This window comes from Triturus cristatus, chromosome 3_2 (genome assembly GCF_964204655.1).
Source record: "Triturus cristatus chromosome 3_2, aTriCri1.1, whole genome shotgun sequence".
NCBI lineage: Eukaryota > Metazoa > Chordata > Amphibia > Caudata > Salamandridae > Triturus > Triturus cristatus.
The window spans coordinates 316,450,603-316,470,725 of NC_140584.1; the positions used below are offsets into that span (position 1 = coordinate 316,450,603).

A 20,123-nucleotide genomic window follows, 5' to 3' on the forward strand; every position below is an offset into this window, starting at 1 on the left:
ATTCATAGAGAACAGACTTCTTTGAAACACTTCCAGGGACAATTTGTCACCTTTTTCCACATTTATGTAATCCTTGACATGAAATGGCTCTGAACATTTTCCTTTCTGTAAAACTGGACCATTTCATCCCATATGTGTATATATTTTTTTGTTCATTCACTTGAGCATTCGCTGTAAATATATGCTTAGAATGAGACATTGATTCAATATGTACAGCACCTTTGGATTTCATGTATAGCAAACTTTTTAACAAAGACTTCTTTTAGTATGCTTTTACAAATGTTTTTAGTGAAACATGTGATACTCAAATTTATGTGTTTAGCACGTTTAGCATTTAGTAACATCGATCATTCATCAATGGAGTGGGTGTTGTGTTTCGATTTAGATACCCGTATATAGGTTTCCCTGAATCATGTCCTTATATAGGCACAATTCGTATTGCCCTTATTTAGGTGTTTTGGTGTAGGCTGTAGTGGCATACAGTGGAGTGGTGTACACTGGAGTGATGTCAAATGGAATACTATAGAATCAAGCAGTGTAGGGTGGAGTGGCATAAACTAGGGGTGTGCAATAAATGTTGCTTTCTTGGGGGAGTTCGCAGAGTTTTGGCTACTCCACATTACACTTGTAATGTTGAGTTCTGGTCAAAACTTTGCCAACTGCCACGTGACAGAGTTTTTCCATGTGCGCGTCTTGCCAACGGTAAGTTGGCAAGCGCAAGTGAGAATTGGCATTCCCTAGTGCGATATTCAGGCCCTTGGAGGGTACCCGGTGAGCTTTTCACAGTGTAGGGAGTCACAGGTTGTCGTGATTATTTGTGGTGAGAAAGCTGTCGTGCGAGTAGAAAATCAACTCAAGCAGCAGGAAAGAAGCAGCACCCTCTGGTGCGCTACATAGTGCTGTTTGTGCACATTTTTCAGTGCGGAAGAAGCTCCAGGCACTAAACATTGCCATAAGAAGAGCAACATGCTGATTTCCATCCGTTCACGATACTGCACGGAACCTTCGCAGAGTTTGTATGTAATTATGCGGAATTTCATGACGTGAAACTCTGTGAGTTCCACCTAACTTAGCTTAAACTGGAGTGGCATATAGTGGGGTAGTGTACACTGTAGACGCATAGAATGGAATAACATACAGTGGAATGTTGTACATTGGAGTGGGCTAAAGTGGAATAGCGTAGAGTGTCGTGGCGTACAGTGCCAAGGAATAGAGTGGAATAGCGTATAATGGAGTATATTACAGTGCAGTGGGATACAGTGGAGTGGTGTAGACTGGAGTGCCACACACTGGAGTGGAGTAGATTGCAGCAGCATACAGTAGAGTGGAGTAGAGTGGATAAGTGTCCAGTGGAATCGCATAGAGTAGAATAGTATATAGTAGAGTAGCTTATAGTGGAGAGGCATATAGTGTTGTACCATATGCTGAAGTGGCACAGAGTGGAGTGGCATGCAGTGTAATAGTGCAGACTGGAGTGGGGTAAAGTGGAGTGTTGTACAGTGGAGTGGCACAGAGTGTGATAGCAAATAGTAGAGTAGCCTACAGGGGAGTAGCATATAGTGGCGTGCTGGATACTGGAGTGGTATACAGAGGAATGAAGTGGAGATTGGATTTAAAGTACTAAATGTGGCTTTTTTAGTCAATATTATACTTGCGGTAAGGTATTGGAATATTATTTTGTGATATTTTTTAATTAGATTTAGTTTCTAAGTTCCATTTTTTAAATGTTTTATGAATATATTTAATTTATTTATATAGAATGATTATATTTTACGGTAATATTATATTGTTTTTCAATCATGTTTTATTTAATTACATTTTTTAATTAATTTCGGTTTTAGTATGTATTATTATGTATTAAAATGTATTTTCAATGGCGCAATAATTGTATAGTTTGTTTTTATTTTTGTACACAATCAAGAAATGTACGTATTTAGATTGTATTTTAAGATATGATTTATATTATATTTTATATTAAAAGTATTTAATGAATATATGTACTGAAATTTATATTTTCATTTTAGTTATGTATATTTGTATGAATTTATTTTTTGTGTTCTAACATTAATGTTAATATTTTATATAATATATTTTTATAAATGTAATTTTATTAAAAAGCTATTATAATGTTAACTACATTTAATTATGCCTACTTCCCTATGTAATGTTGATATTTAGGTATACAATATTTTTGTAGTTTATATTATTGTACTTTACACTGTAAGTATGTAAAGTCAACATTTTTACCTCAATATTTTTTCTCCAATGTGTTTGTATTGCAATATTTCTTTGGTCAAAATTCTGTCATAGCCACTCAAGTAAGTCTCATAGGGACTTCCAGACAAGCAGCTAAAGGAGATGTAATAAACAAAAGCTAAGATAGGTGTGTGAAAAATAAAGTGACAAGCTTATCTGTTATCATTCTGGGAAACAGTTGCCAGTTCTCAGAATGAAGGATAGGTAGTTGACTAGGTAACATTCAACATATTGTATATACACTTGAAGAGACATTTTTAAACTTGCTGGACAACTTGATGACAATATAAACTTACCTGAATTGGAAAAAAATAAAAGATTGAGAAGATAGGAAGAACAACCACACAAGTGTAGGCTGGTGTGATTGATGGTAGATTTAACTCATGTAACAATGCAGTCAATCACCCATGGCATAACCAAATAAAATCCAAACAAAGAAATGGTGGAGGATGGCAGGTCTGCCTATTTCTGAGTGTCTTCATGACAACAGTCTGGATTATTGCAACCAGTTTGATTTTCGGGAAAATATAGCAAATGTATCACTAGTTTACAGTATGTGGCACGCAGTAAAAAAGACAGAGGACTCATTTGCAATTTATTGGATATCAACTTTGCTATCTTCAACTTTGTTAATTTGGGATCTTTGCAACCTATGTGAAGTGTGCAAAATTAAGAAAGGTGAGCAAATTAACCTTCACGCAAGACTAACTCTACAGAAAGTCAGATTTCATGTAAGAATTCACATCCACTTTTCTAAAGAGACAATGCTCTTGTACAAATGTTTTTTTAGAAGAAACTTCAAGCACAGGTATAGTTGTATGAAGTTCACATGCTTTAAAATGTCATGAAATGCAAAACTTTGCTGGTGGAAGTTTAATTTAGTACTTTACTAGTATTGATCATTGATAGATTTAGAATATCAAATTTTGCTTAAGGAATCATGATATCAAACTTAAACTGCTTAATGTAAGTTCATTCAAATTTGATGGTCCGACTAATGAAGGAGGTAGAGGGATCAATATATGAAGAACTTTTCAAAGAGACTATAATCTACATTGATTGATATCGGGGCTGGTCAACTTTTTAAGCGATGCTCTGAAAGAATCCAAGAATTACATCCCAAACTCTTTCTGCATTGCATATATAATAGTTTGCTTAATACAGATTTATTTGTTTTGGGACCTGTCTGGTCATAAAACAAATGTATTACTTTGTGCAGTGCATTAATTTCCCTTACAGTTTTCCTACACAGGATGGTTTAGTATCACTAAAGGCTAGTGCAAATTGTGTGGAAACACACTTTCCAAAAGTGTGACCACCTGTAGTCACAGCACCTCAATATAAATATTTAAGAGAGAGTGTAAGTAACTGTATGGGATATATTTGATACATATAATGAAGTAGTACCACGAAAAGTAATTGTTTAGTGCTAAAACCTTTTTTTTCAGTATTAGTCCCTTTACTGGGCATGGGAAGCTTCCCAGTACTACAACGCTCAAACACAAGACATGATCAACTTAAAATGTGAAAATTACAACAACTATCTCATGACCTGCAACTTTAATGCACAAAGAGTTGGTCATGATTCACAGCAGGGTTCGGGGATTAATGACCTTGGACTCCCTGCAGTGTAGCCTGGGATTGACATACTTGTGTCAGGATTTATGCACAGCATATTCACTACACATGTGAATTCGGCGTTCTTGCACTTCAGAACGCAATGCTCATAAGAATGACAGGGTTCCTGCAGAGTTGCAAAAGTGGAGCTTAATGATTTCATTGTACCAGCACTGGGGAGAGGTTGGAATAATACCCAGCGGTCCCTGTGTTTTAGAATGGGTCGGACGTAAAATCACGGAGTTCTTTGATTGCAAATGTGGGTACGTATAACGACCCTGAAGTTCCTACACTGCCAAACTGGCAGACATAATGATTCCAGGGTTGCAATAATGCTGCTGGATGTGGATATAATAATGTCCCAAATACTGAACTGTACATGAATTGGACGTAATGATCCTGGAGCTCCTGCTCCATAGCAGGGGCGGGATAAATGATGATCTGTGGAATACTGCAGTGCAGCAAAAGATGGATATAATGGTCTTCTCCTTCCTGCACAGTAGCGTAGGCTGGATGCTTTGGTTCTTGTTTCCCTGCACTGCGGCAAGGGATGGATACAGCCCACCATCATGTTCCTCAGTCAGGGTCGGACTAGTGTGTGGCATCTCTGCTAACTCTACCACTAAGCATCTCCAAAGCAATTTCTGTGACTTTCATATGGTCATTAACCAATGAGGTTGAAAAACAGGCATTGAAAGGTCTGATACTCACCACCAGAATATGTTCGTCCAAAAAACGCGAGCAGCAGCGCAAGTCCCAGGAGTGCCTTCATTTCTTCCACAGGTTGTCTTTAGTTTCACACCTATGAACAGTCAGATCATACCCTCAATTATTGACCAGTAGTGTTAGTACAGGGACACCCCAACTAACTCCCACAGAATAATTCCCTTGTTTACAATAAAGCAGTCAATAATGACGATTAAGCTGAGTGGTCTAGCTATTATTCACAGACCTTTCAAGTGCTCATTTTGACAGTCGTACTACTGAATATCAACACCAACAATATTGACATACAAGAATATTGAGGACGGAATATTGAGAGACAAAATATTGAACAGTAAGTGCATGTAGGAAAGCGTAGATTTACTACTCCTAACTCCACCACGATGTACTTTGTTGCTATATGTACCTCGTAGGTACATATATGTGGAGTTAGGTATAGGAAATATACACTTACTTAGGGCCTGATTATGAGTCTGGCGGTCATAAGACCGACAGGCTTGCGGTGGTGGTGGTCTGTGGTTGCATTATGACTTCAAAAGTCGGTGTAGCGGAGGACCACAGGCTGCCCCAGGGAACAGTCGTTCCCTGGCAGTGGTGGAGCTGCGCCACATTGTAACATGCTGAGTGGGACTCGCGCAGTCCTGCTCAGCATATTACAAGTTACACCACCACCAGCCATGAAAAGGCTGGCGGTGGAGGAACAAAGAAGGCCCTACAGGGCCCCATGTCCCCCCCCCCCACCATGGGGATGGACATGTCTATATTTTCCTAATGTTCCAGCATGACATGGACATCACAGTCCATGCCACGCTGGAACATTTTTGCCGTTCCCATTGTGGGGCCTGTTTTCCAGCCACTGGCAAGGGAAAGGTGAGGGACCGTCCGCCGTACATGAGTTCAACTCGTAATACGTCAGATGGTCTTTGCGCGGCTTTGTCACAGCTGTGTCTCGTAATCAGCCTCTTAGATTTCGATTTTTTTTTCCAATATTTTGTCCTCAATATTCTGTCCACCAATATTGTGGGTTCGATATTCAGGGTGCACACCAATTTTGACCAACTCCACCTCAACTTCCGCCCCCCAAAGACCAAAGGGCAGAGGACAAAAAGGAGTAAGTTGAACACATTAACACGCTAATGGCTTGTCAGGTGCCAAGGTTAAACTTTTTAAAACTGTGCTTCTCAATCTTTATGCCCAGAAAGAAAAACACTTGACTCGTTTATTCTTTGATAAGGTACCTGGAGGTTCCCGACATACAATCAGTGCTAGTCTGCCCATATGGGTCAACAAGAAATCGTGGGTAGAATAAGGACCTATTTTGCCCCACTAAATTCTCCTGGAGAAGATCAGACTCACTGATTGTACTCACTCAGTACACTATTGGGGTGGTAAGAACACATTCTTCAGGGCTGCCGTGAGGTCCCACCCCACCACTGCATACAAAGTCAAACTATGTTTGCTGTGAATATGAGGAAGAGAGCTGGGATACCAGTGGTTCTCTATGTATTCCACAGGGATCCTGTTTTTGGGAGGGGTGGACTGGAAAAGCACAACAAAAGTACACATCTCTCTTCGCACTTTTATATTTTTAGAGGGGTACAAGGGAACCGGTCCTTAAAAGTGTTATGTCATGGTGTATTTTAAAGTGAATCACCATTAGAATTTAACAGGTTACACTTTACTGTACAAACAGTTACGACATTATAATTCGAATACGCTAAATAGATGCACAGTGTCCCTCTGATTTGCCGCTGCACACTGGCATACCACTATTGAGACATTTGAAAACCTCCTACAATGCCCTTTTTCTGTGCTAAGGTTGGAATGACGATATAAGAAGTGGTTATACGGAATTTTCGAAATCTGTAATTGACTGTTTCCAGAATCATACGCTGACCTTGTCTCAGCCAATGGGAATACTTAGGATGCTAGAACGAGCGATTGTTGTTTTCCTGCATGCTTAAGTTGGGGAAGTGTGAAGCAGGGACGCAGAGTTGACAGGAACAGTAGGCCTGTTTGCCTGCTTGTGTTTATCTTCATGCTGTCAGACGTTGACAGCTGCTTTGTTCCCTCGTGCTCATGGGCCTGATCCATTATTGTAGGGTGTGCAAGTAACAATGGTTAACACTTTCTTGAGAATACATTAACTACTGTTAACCTACTGTGCAATGAACAATAAGTCTTAATTAATAGGTTCGTTTGGATGTTATTTCGGAGTCAATCAAACATTCAATGAGATTAACTGACATTTAGTCTGTACCTACTACGGAATGCCATCACCTGCAGCTCTCTTAATACGAATAGGAGAACAAATGTGGTGACAGAAATACCCCTGTGCAAATATGAAAATGGACCTTAAAACAAGTAAATAAAATTAGAGCAGTGCCCCTTTCTCCACAAGGGGAAAAACTTCCTTGCAACGTAGAAACATACATGTGGGCGAGGAAAATTAAGTAGTTGTGCTGCTGGGCTTTCTCTGTTTTTTTGCCGTGATCACGCTGGCTATATGGTGCACCTAGCAGGTGCAGCCAGGAAAGACCATTTTGTCCACACTGACCCAAAACTCTGTATTCTAATTTTGCAATGGCCTCCAGTGGGAGCTGTGGTCAAGCAGTAACGGTGTAACTCAAGGGAGGTTGTGTGAAGGTTAATACCAGACACAATATATTACAAGTCAACACAGTGCCATCTTAAGGATGTTGGAGGACCCGGGCATACATATTTTGGAGGTCCCTATATGGAGTAACTTAGAATTTTATTACCCATTTACTGGTAATTCAAGTCCACATAATGACAAACAAATGCGATGCAGCGCGCGCAACGAAATTTGTTTGTTTGTGTACTTACCTCTGTGCAGCCGTATTACGCAGTTTGCTACCTCCCACCCTGCCCCTCCCCTGCCCCAAATCAGTGCCCGGCAGCACTCCCACCACGGGCGCTACTGCTCCTATCGTTTTTTCTGCACCCTCTTTGCTTTCTCCACAGCTGTGCGTGTGCTTTCCAGCACGCAGTAATTTGCATATATAATGTTTACCAAGCTACTTAATTACTATTTTCTTCATAATGTTCATTGTTAAATGAACCAACTTGAAGACACTTTCCACATAGGTGCGCAATGCTCAGGCCGCTCACACCGGGTGGCTCTTGGCGTCACCGTGATCTGACTCAATGCACAGACGCGGCTTCCCTCGCTGCCACTGTAGTGTCCAGTGCCTCCCGCGACGCCATGCGGCTGTAGCCGTGGCATATGTGGCATACGTATAGCTGCTGCTCTTTCCGCCGCTGCTGCCCTCCCACTGCTCCATTTCTATTGCTTGTGCCGGCTGCATTACCCTCGTTGGCCACGGTTGGCGGTGAATTGGAGCAAGGAGCTGGGGGGGGGGGGGTAGAGTGTGGAATCTAGCAGCAATCCAGCGGCAGCATCAAGCAGCAAATGGTTGGGATCTCGGTGCCTGTTCTGGCTTAAAGGCTCAAGGACAAAGGACTGCGGTTTAAGAAGGGTTTAAACTGGTGAGTCAGTGGGTAGGGTTTATGGTACTTACCCATCTCTGCTAACTTCCTATCGCCCCTGCACTCCTGCACCTCTGCTAGACCAATTGCTGGACTAATTTGCCACCAATTGCCATGAAGGTTGCTTGATCCAGCTTGTGAGAACAAGTGCGGCTGCCATTAGATGGCGGCTGCGAAGAGAGGCCCAAAGAGAGCCGCGAGGTGGCCCGGTTAGTTCCGGGTGCAGGCTGCAGCGCTCCCAGAACACCCTACTCATAATTACTTCCCAATATTGTCATAGAGTCTCAATGTCCTGCTATCACTTCGACTCCCAGACAAAAGTTGTGAGTATATCTAAAAGCTCTTGGTGTTTGGGAAACGCATGCACTGGTGAGCTGAGGAGGGTCAAGTACAGCCTGTATTCGTTTTCATCAGGCACTGTAATGTAGAACCCCTCCTGTTTTTTGTTTTTTTCATCTAACTTTAAGAGACTCTTTAAATCATTAAGCAAGAAACAAACTAGTATTAGAGACGGATCATTGCACGAACATCACCACTTCTGATAGTAGGTACCATGCCCTCAGGTAAAGAAAGAGCTCCTGTTCCCACCACAAGAAGAACAAAGAAACTGCAGGATTCAGTAACATCCCCCCCAAAAAAGCAAACCTGTAGGAGGTAATCAATATCTAATTTCACCGATTGAACGCAAGTTTGAAAAATCTATGAAAATTCCACACAAATTTGATTTTATGAAAGATCCCATTGAAGCCACGTTGTCAATACAAACAGAGACAGAAACAACCAACCATCAACCTTAATTACCTTGGGAAAAAAGAAAAGGAAGGCATGCAAGAGGGGCATATAACAGACCTGGAAATGCTAACAATAGCATCCACAATGCAAATGGCACAAGATGATTCGGACGTACTAGAAATACCTCAGAAAGTTTTGATGTCGGGCCCCCCCCAGAGGTTAAAGTAGAAATTTAAAAAAACTAAAATTGAGACGGAGTCTACGCCCCCAGTTCCTAAGGTAAACCAGGTAAATCAAGAGTCACCGGTAGGGGACTCTCAGGAATTACAGTACAGAGTTAATTTAAGTTCAGTAAGAATCGTTCAGGGTTAAATTCAGAAATAAGATGGAATATGTAGAACAGCATACTCTTTAGCAAGCATTCAGGCGAGCTAGAAGACCATCAAGATAAAAAGGAGAACTAGGAATAAAGGAGGATAACTTACAGCTTTGGAGTACTCCGTGTATCAGTTATATCCATGGTGGGAAAAAAATTCCCAAGTACAACAGAAAAAGTAAGAGGAAGAACAATTAAATCCTTCAGTTGGCTCCATAAATACATCACAATGTGATTCTGAATGCCAGCAAACTCAAAACTTACCAACTTCAGGTAAACAGGATCTAGGGTCAATGTGGGACATATTTTATAGAACCTCACACCTGAGACTACAAGCGCTTACGCTTTAATCAAATAGAATGGAGGTACAAATTGATTTACTTAATGTGATGGCAAATGCGGTGGCTGGAATAGATCGGACATTGGCAACACTATACAGCCTGATTATAAGAGCCTATACGCAAGCCGCTGCCTCATATTTAGACTGTACATGTGCCCCAATAATCAATAAATTGGCAACAATACGGGATGTGATGAATACTATGCTTGAAGGCTTAAAACTGAGTCTTCCAATTGAAATGTCTAATGAACAATGGGATGATAGAAATACAAATGATACTGACTCAGTTACAAGTACAAATCTACAAAATGATGTTTTTCAATTGAACTCATTGAGCGAAACGACAAGTATGCATAAAACAAAAATGGCAACAGGTGAAGACCAACAACAAGAAGGGTTAATGTAAAATAATGCACAAAAACCTATAGGATTGTCTACAGAAGAAAATGTTAAAGATCAGGGTATAAGCAAGTAACTTCTTCATTCTTTAGTTTGACAAAAGAAAATAAGAAAAATCTACAAAAAGCAAGAAACAAGGCTAAACGTAACTCATTAATTACTATACAACACCAAGAAATAGAACAAAAGGAGACTATCGTAGACAGTACAAATCAATCTAATGAAACATCGGGAAATCAGGATAAACAAATTAATGGAAAATAGTCTACTCAATCAAACGAAAAAAGCACAAAGTACTTTTCTCTATTTGATAAAGGTAAAAGTAAAAACCTGCTAAAGGAATGAAGTAATGTAGATAGTGAATCATGTGAAGATAAAAAAAGAAGATTTCAGTTGCTAAAACAGATGTATTGCTTGAAAAGGCTGAAACAGTTTATTGATTCAGGTAAAAACTGAAGTACCGTTGAATGATGATACAGAAAGTTATCCTATACTACCAATACAAAGAACAATCCATATATATCAAAACTGAAATCAAAGTCTAAAACAAGGTCCAAAACAGCTCCAAAATCGATCAAATAAGAGTATGTACCCGACTCTAAAGGGCTTATTGGAATCAACAAATGTACATCGGAGCCTATTAAATGAGGATCCTTCAACCATTGTAAAGGATGGAAGTGAGAAATCAATCAATCAATCCAACTCATATTTAAAACGGTATATCCCAGTACATTTACCTTAAATGAGAGCCCAAAATATCAACAGAAAAATATAAATCATCAGGTTTTTTCAATATCGAAAAACCCTATAGGCAAAATGGATAAATCAGCAACATCAACAATGAATCAATCTAAAATAGAAATGGCAATTAGATTAAATGAAGTATGGATTACAATGGCCCTCCATGGGAGAAGTCAACCTTGACTGAATAATCCTGAAAGGCCCAAGGAGGAAATATATAAATTTAGTGAACCCATAAAACTTTGTTCCTGGAATACAAATGGGGTAAAAAAAAATTTAAAAATGCATACCTAACCTCAATGTCAACCAACTACCAGATTATATTTTTACAGGAAACTTGGGCTACAAACTCAGTAACGTTGGAAGGCTACAAATGATACGTTGAGTGGGCAAATAAACAAAATAAATATGGACGCCCTAGTGGGGCCCTAGCAACATTTATAGCCGTAGATTTGAAAGTGGAGCACGAACAAGTGGTTCTAAACTATAATAATCTATTAATAGTAAGGCTACGGTACATGGAAAATAATGAATTAAAATAATTATTACTTATAAATTTATATATCTATATATTTTTTTACAGACTTTTATATAGTGCAAACGTGACCCGAATCAGGTATCAGAGCGCTTTACATAGAACCAGTTGCATTACATGAGAACACATTCATTTTTGTCAGGCATGGGAAGATTAAGTGATTTGCCCAGAATCACAGGATGTTCAGCGTCATTGCCGAGACTCGAACCCAGTTCTACAGATTTGAGGTCGACCGCCCTAGCGGTTAGGCCAACTCCTACGGTAAGCTCAAGGAAGAACATGAGTTCTATTCTTACTAGTTTTTTATTACAGCAAATGATTGAGGACCCATTCATTGAATGTATTATTTCAGGGGACTTAAACCTAAAGCTATTAGTGCCCTCTTTTTGAAATAATACAATCCTACAACAGGATCATTTATGGGCAATTCCTCAACAAACAATACCTACGATAACTAGTACCACACTAAGTAAAATCGGACTAACCTTCCTTAAGGATACAGAAGTATTGCTATTAGAAATTTTGAATAGGAGGTTCCCAAAAGATGCACCTCCAGCATGGACTTACCATTCATATAGTAAATCAAGAATCGATTATACAAAAGTATCTTTGAATGTTTTTAACAAGATATCATCTTTCCATATGGAAAAAGTGACTCATAACTACCATAGCCAGCAAATACTTTATAGAGCTGCAGTGTATAGAACATAAAATCTATGCAACTGTACCCCGTCAGACGGGAACTATTAAATACAGGAGACTACACTGGAAAGAAGACACCAAAGAATCTACCAACAAGCTGGCTCAAAAATTGGTTAAAGAATGTTTCGAAGCGGAAGCTTTGACTGTAATGGGAAAATGGATGTATTTCATAAAAAATCTAGTTAGTACATATATGTCAAAACCCTATTATAAGCAATACCAAAAGAGTAAAGGTGAAGCGAGAAATAAAATCAAGTTATCACACACTACCCGGATCCTGAGAAGATCTTGTAATAGACTTCGGAGAGAGATGAAAAAGTCCAAATGATATGGTTTTATGTTCTTATTTCAAAAGAATTAACCATAACCTACAGAGGCTAATTTGGGAGGAAAAAAACCAAGCAAAGCAAAATATCTGGGCTAAGGGGCTGTATACAAGTAAACAATCAAACTCAAGAGATTTCTGGAACATTATAAACGGTTTATCACGACCTACTGAAACAGCTGTATCATCCACATTAAGTGAAGAAGATTGGATCAGATGCTTAATGACACGCCTAAACACCAACTGGGAAATTACCGAAAAGGACGACAGTGTGAAGGTGATAGAGATGCTTACAAAGGATTTGGACTATGAAATTAACATAACAAAAAATCAAGTATGCAAACTAATTCAAAAACAAAAAGATGGTGCTCCTGGTCTCAATGGAATTCCATTCACATTATATAATTAAAATCCTACTATTTGGGCAGGATATCTCACTAAAGTGTTTAAGGAAACTGTTGAGACAGCAACAATACCTGAAACATGGAAGGGCTTGTTAATACCACCAATATATAAAAAAGGTGATTGGGCACAGCCTGGCAGTTATCGATTAATTACCTTACAAGACACTGATGCTAAATTATTTGCCAGAGTCCTACTTTCAAAATTATCTGCATGGGCACAGGAGAAACAGATAATTCCACTGAATCAAACGGGGTTCATACAAGTATTAGAAACCACAACAAATATATTAGTGTTATCAGTATTAAAGGATAAATATATTGCAAAGAAACAACCACTGTATTTGTGTTTTGTGGACTTTAAGTCGGGATACAATTGTGTACTTTGGCAAAAGTTGAAAGAGCAAGGAATTCCATCTTCCCTCTTAATATCGATCATATTACTCTATTCAAAGACCCGGGTTAGAGTTCGGATGGATGATGGCTCGTGTGTGTCAAAGGAAATTCCAAATTCCATAGGCCTAAATCAAGGGTGTGTTTTGGGCCCATTGCTTTTTAATCTATTTCTATCGGACCTAAGACAAGCGATGGATGAAGTGAATGCCTGTCCACCAAAATTATCTAGTACTCAGATATCAAATCTGTTACATGCAGATGATATAATCCTATTAAGCCAAACAATGGTTGGGCTACAGAGCCTGATAAATAGGATATCAAGGTACTTCCAGGCGAATGGTATGGTTATAAACGACACCAAGACAAAAATTATGGAGGTTAACAAAAACTTAAGGTCAAAGTATAAGCATAAATAGCTCCTCCAAAATTTGCCATTAGAACAAGTAAGATCATACAAATATCTGGGAATACTATTTGACGATAAATGATCCTTTCATCCACATATGGCTGATATGCAAAGGAGAGCTTACACCATACTGACTGCATTTAAAACATTGCAGAAGTCATTAGGAGGGCTGACTTACCTACCACTTTTAAAAGTTATATCGGCGAAACTATTGGCAATGTTAACGTATGGTAGCGAAGCACTGTGTGGAAAAGGCTCTATAATCACCAATAATGCTGTGAAAAAAATCTTCAAATCACTTTTTCATCTTCCACATAATGCATTGCCTGCACAGATTAGATTGGAATTTGGGCTAATTGACCAGCTAATAGCATGAAAGGGCCAATTCATAAAAGTATGGAAAAAATTTAAATAGATTATGTAAATCAAATGTCCAATCTGTTATGGCAGGAACTAAAAACAAATCAGAAGTCTCAATTCTGGAAGTATTTAGTAGCCGCTTTAGATGAATATTCAGCGCACTTTATTTGGGATATGCCAATAACTACAGATTCATTTAAAACATCTATCAATAAAATAACAAAACATCTATCACTGTATATTGATAAAGAGTCTCTTGCAAAAAGAACGCATGCATAGTCATTAATAAATGGGTATACAAAATTGAGAGTCCAATCATATTTAGAAACTCCTGGGTCTTTGAAGTAAAAAAATATTTTTAGAAAAGCTTGTTTCGGTGTCTTCCCAGGCTTATGTCACGTAATGTCTTGGCTTCGATCAACGGAATTGACGCCCTATTGCTCATGCAAAACGGGAGAAGAGAACATTATTCGTTTGCTGTGTATATGCCCAACACTTAAAGATGAAATAAAATCCATACTTAAGTGGCATTTTAATTCCCGAGGAATACGGACCTGTAGACAAGCACTGATAAGATGTCTACATTCAGAAGACATTGCACTTAACTCAGCTTTTGCAAAGTTTTTATTAATAGTAAGAAGGGAATTAGACCAGCAAGATTAATTTGAGATGACATAGCACGGAACTCAGGTTTTGTAAAGTTTTATTAACAGTAAGAAGGGAATTAGACCAGCAAGATTAATTTGAGATTGATTTGAGTTGTAATATAAGATGTATATAATATGTAAATTTGTATTATGAATTTTGAACTAATAAGTGTTGCTATATTTAACTACAAAGATAATTTTGATTAATCTATTAAATGAATGTTTTTATTAATTTTTATACCAGACTTTTATTAATGAAATACTTATTATAATAGGAATTATTGTCACTATATTGTAAGATTTTAATTAATCAAGAAATAAAAATGTAATTGAGTTTCCACATAGAAATGAAGCAACTTAAATAAAAAGACGCATTTATGTTTTTATTCTAGTAACATGCTCTGTTGTCCCAGAAGTGCAATTCAGCCTCACCATAAATTCCAGCTGTGCCGTAAAATGGTTCTTCTGCCAGGGATTGTTCTAGAGTCGTACCATCATTCACTGGTCATTTTAAGGGAGGTTTGTGCAAATACAGACCCGAGACAAAACTTCACATCCCAAAACATAAGTGGAGTGTGGTGGGAAATCCTTAATTTTAATTAGGATCCCCAACAGCAAATCCTTAATGTGTTCTTAGGTGAGCAGCAAGCAGCGCCTCTACTTGCAGCCAGACAAACAACACAGAGGCACTCGTTTTCTCTATCCATTAACAATGCTATAAAAAGAAAGAGCTTTCACTCCCATTCATGCATCGATCGTATAATAATACATGCTTTGATCTTTCCAAAAGCCAAATGCTTACTGATAGCACTGGGATTCATGCACGATTTGTATATTACAACTCTCAAGCTTGAAACTTTGATATGCAGATATATTCAAAGTCCATTGTGCTTAGCTTTTCTTTTCACTGTACTAAGTATTTATTGTGGAAGGGGGTTAATTGCAAATGAGAATCCTTTGTATGTTTGCTAAATTCTACTGAAAAAATTTGCCCAGAAAAAACACACCAGGCTACTGTCATTCTCTCCAAGGTTTTAAATATGCATAAGATTTTTTCTGCAATAAAATCTAATAAGAAAAAACAAAAGCCTAACAGTCAAAATTTAACTTTGAGTATTTAATTCTTTTGCTTTTACAGTTCACAAGTCCGACCACCCCATTTTTTTCTACTATAATTTGCGGAGAATTAGGTAAAATTTCCAATATGACAGACCATGAGGCATACTTTTTTACTCAAATTATACTTTATTTGGCATAATCCACTGAATCGGCATAAATAAATACATTAAATTTTACATCAAACACCAAAGCCTTAAAAACATGTAAAATCAATGTCCAGCTTAGCTTGATTGTCCCCTCCTCGCCCTTTTTCTGCTGTTGGAGATGGACGAATGGCAAAGCCAATGGGTTTTGTCTATGCAACATCTATTGGCTTTGTCATTTTTTTAGCCATTGTACTATGCAGCATAGCTTAAACTAAAAAAATTGCAATGACACTTCAGTGTTGACCGCATCATAGCGCCTTTTTTTCTGTTAGCCATGTTGTACAACAGCCAGCACTGCTGTGCAACGTGTATTATAAAATGTACATAACCAATAGATGTTGCATAAGCAAAACCTATTGGCTTTGCCAATGCTTGTTTGTGCTTTGGTACTTTACTTACAGTGTAGGGATGACCTTTAGTGTGGCGTGGTCATTCATTCCACTGGATACATTGCATTTGTGTTTTCATGCCATGTGGGGGAAAGGAGAAAGAGAAACAAATAATGGATGGGAGAAGGAGGCAGGGTGAGGGAGAGACAAAGATAAGATGAGCGGTATAGGGTGCGAGAGATAAGATGTTAAGGCAGACACACAGTGAGAGAAAGTGCATGAATGAGATGGAAGGAGTGGGCTATTGTAAGGGGACAGAGGTGAATAGATTTGTTACAGACACCTGAAAATCTACAAAGCCGCTTTTAAAAAACAGTTTTTTGTTTTAACTTGTGATTTGTTCATGGCTACACCTGAACCCTTACTTCTGCCTGGAGTGCATGTTATGTTTACAACAAGTAAAAATGAGTCATAACAGAGTAGGTATTAACGCAGACAGTTTGTTTTTTTATGAGCTGTTCCTGAAAAAACTGTTGTGTTCTTTCGATTTTAATGTTTTAAAAGATGAAATGCAATAGTCATCATTTTTTTACACCTTGCCCTACTGCATGAATGCATTCTTTTAAGGTTTACCTTAAGACGCCAGTGATAATATGAGGTAACAGTGCCTTTGGATGGAAAACGTAATTTATGGTGACATTACACAGTAAGCAGTGCTTTTTTATGTGATTTTAGTTACAAAATGTTTGCACTAATTGTTTGTTTTTTCACACTTCAGATACTCTGTGTGATGTAACCGACCATTTCACTTTCACTGACGGAAATAGCCACCCAAAAACCCTATGTAGCTCTACCTTTGATATACAGGTACTGGTCAGTTCCCACAAATATATGAAGATCGAATACTAAGTTAGAGAGAAAAGTGGTACACTGCCTTGGTGAAAGATATTTCGTCTTCGAGTTCTCACTGATAGGCAGACCTAGCAGATAAAGGTCACTGGGCATATTGGGCACTTTCCTGGCACATAACCGGCCATATAGAGTGTATGGTCTGGCACAGCCAATCAGTATCCATGCCGTTTGGCTTGAAGAGTGATGGGACAGCCACATACATTTGCAGGCTTGAAATTAAAATCACTATTATTGAAAGAAAACCATTATGACCAATGATGAGACACTTCTGTGATCATAATTATGCATAGCTGCCACCTATTAAGCAGGCCCACCTTTTCCATCTTGGAAACACGCACTAAGGATTTATAATCAAGAAATTATTCCTCATTCTGGGTTTGCATTAATTTGTGCTGGCCCCTAGTTCATGCGCTGTTGTAGAAGCTATTGCTCCTTTTAGCTTTTTCTATGTTAATTGTAAATGAGAATGCATAATTTTTCCTCCTTTTTTTAACGAAACAATTACTGAGGGATGACCACCACCGCACCACTCTGGAGTATGTTGATGAGATTAGGGCCAGGTATTACGCCCCACCCTTTTAAAAGATCACCAGTCCCCACTGCTGCAGGAAAACCTTCTTGAAGTTGCAGAAGGCTCTACTTTAGATCATTGTTTTAAATTATTCACCAGCCATGTATTTTGCAAAGCTGCCAAAGTTTAACAAAAGTATGTAAAAGTTAGGCTTCCCAACTTCCTCCACACTATAAAAATGAGAGGGACCAAATGAACCTTCCTAGATCAACGTCTTTCACGTGGCTCCCTGCTAGAATGGGAAGCATTAAAGGTTGAATATGTATAAATCCATAGTGCTCAGGGTGGCCTGCCAAAAGCAAACAGTATCTCTGCAGCACTATAGCCCTCGACCCCATGGCGACCACAAGGCTTGAAGCTGCCATTCCTCCAACCCTGGTAGCCTTGTGCTGTTCACCAACATTGCATTCTGGAGATGCCTATCAGACTTGGCAGTGCCTGTGTTATCAGCTACATAGGTGAAAAACGAAACACAGATCATGGCCCATTCCAGACGAGCAGTAGAGGGTAGATCTCTGGAGCTCTCCGCATGGACCAATTACTCAGCAGCAATGTGCTACCTACTGCTTTTGACATAAGGGGACTTACAGGTTGATCCAGAGAGTTAGACAAGCAAACAACAAAGTATTTTTTTATAGTAGAGTACCTGGCATTACACATCACATCACAGGCGTAGGTTAGGGGTCTTTTTAGATCCAGAGGAGCCGCCAGGTATCCGGTTGGACCAACAGGCATGAAACATGTCGACCTGAAGCACCCACTCATCAAGGCCATCTTGGTCTATTCGGCCCTTATGATAGCCACTGTTCATTGGTTTTAACTCTGTCAAGGGGGCCACCACACAGTTTGGTATCCCATAGACAGTTTTAATTCTACTCGTTTCACTCCACTTTTTGCACCCACTCTCCCTTATACATTCCACATCCTCACACATCCATGCATCATTACGGGTAAAAGTAGAAAGATCTCAGATGAAGAGCCCCTTTCGGGCCTTGAAGGGCATTGCAGCACCAGCCCTATGAGGAGCATGCCCTATGATAAAGCTTGAAATCCTTTTGGATGTGTGAGGGCACCAAGGAACAATTTGGATCCCTAGGATTCTCCAACTGCTTCCTCTTTCTCCTTTTCCATTACAGGAACAGTATGTTCTCATATCAATAATTAACGGTGTGTTTAGGGGTTTGGCAGTCTTACTGTCATACCTCTGCAGTTGCGATCCCACGAAGACAGCTGCAGCGGCGGTGTGCTATCCACCAAATTACGATGTCACAGCTGGGCCAGTGGTGGTGTTTCTGACAACAGATGTGTATATTTTGACTGCACAAGTGTTAAATGTACACATATGCATGACATGTGAAAAAATACTTACTGCCAGTGCTTTCCCTTTGCTGGTGTTCGGACCATATGGGCCCAGTCCAGTCAATGTGTAAATACTGCAAAACTGACTTGCCTGGATTTTGGTGCCAACAGGGTTGTTTCCTTCAGGGTCAAGGTACTGCTGTGAAGGGGGGCCCTGGAGGAAGGAATCCACATGGGAGATTGGAGGGAAGAAAAGGAAATGGGTGAGTGTGCAACCCAACTCCTTCAATTCCGCCGACTCAAAGCAGGCGGTCTTCCTGCCATGGTCAACTCAACAGAAAGTCAACTCGTAATTCTGAAGGCAGTGAACTTGTCTGTATGACCCTCTGACAGCTGCTTTCCCATGCCACCATCTAGATGGTCAGTGAATGGCTGGTGGTAGTGCTCCAGTGGTCTTTTGCTGTACAAATCTCCAACATCGTAATACGGCGGGTGGATTGCCAACTAGGCGGGGGGGTTTCCGACGAAGTTTAGATGGCTGTTGCCTTACCACCAAACTAGTAACCAGGCCCTAAGTATTCTGGATCGTGGGTACTGGATCTTAATCAGCTCCTGGTCCCCCCCTTCTTTTTTTATATAACCAATCTGTGTTTGTGACATACTAAATTCCACAAACAGTTAAGAGAAATTATGTCTTTGGATTTCAAGGTAGAAGTAATGACCTGTAAAGCAACTGCTGTGAAGAGGTCTACAAGTTGTCATAGCAATTTGCTATCAGATCAAAGGGTGTACCCCTCCAAGAAACAATTTATATAATGAAAAAGGTGAGGAAACATTGGTAATAATTTCAACCTTTTGTCAAACCTATGTCCAAAATTCAGAAATAACAGGGCATAGAAAAAACATAAGCAAGTATAAACCAGCATGTGCATCAGAACGCCAACAAGTATCTTGTTGAATGATTTTAATTTTAAAAAGAAAAACTGGAGTGCAAAATAATTGAGTATAGAAAAAAACTGAGTTTGTGTTAAAGTAGCAGAGTGAGATATAGAATTCACTTTGGCACAAAATTTATCCAAGGCAGAAACGCAACTCCAATTCCCACAAAGCGTTGTTAAGACGCTTAGGGCTACATGTATCAAAATTGTATATTGGGAATATTAATGAGGTAGATAGCAATTTGCGAACCCTTAGGAGTCGCAAAAGTCATGGGTATGGTGGCCTGTTGGAGTCAGCAGACCACCATGTCCCTGATTGCTTTTCAATAAAGCAATCTTTTCT

At 39.2% G+C, this 20,123-nt stretch overlaps 1 protein-coding gene across 1 annotated transcript in view; it reads right to left on the minus strand.

Moving 5' to 3' along the window:
• Positions 1-20,123, minus strand: part of LOC146857261 (uncharacterized) — a 161,999-nt gene that overhangs the window by 119,293 nt on the left and 22,583 nt on the right. Inside the window, exon 2 of the mRNA XM_085647772.1 lies at positions 4,585-4,675. Coding sequence (XP_085503898.1) covers positions 4,585-4,645 — 61 coding nt within the window. The 5' untranslated portion in view covers positions 4,646-4,675. The remainder of the gene's footprint in view (positions 1-4,584; positions 4,676-20,123) is intronic.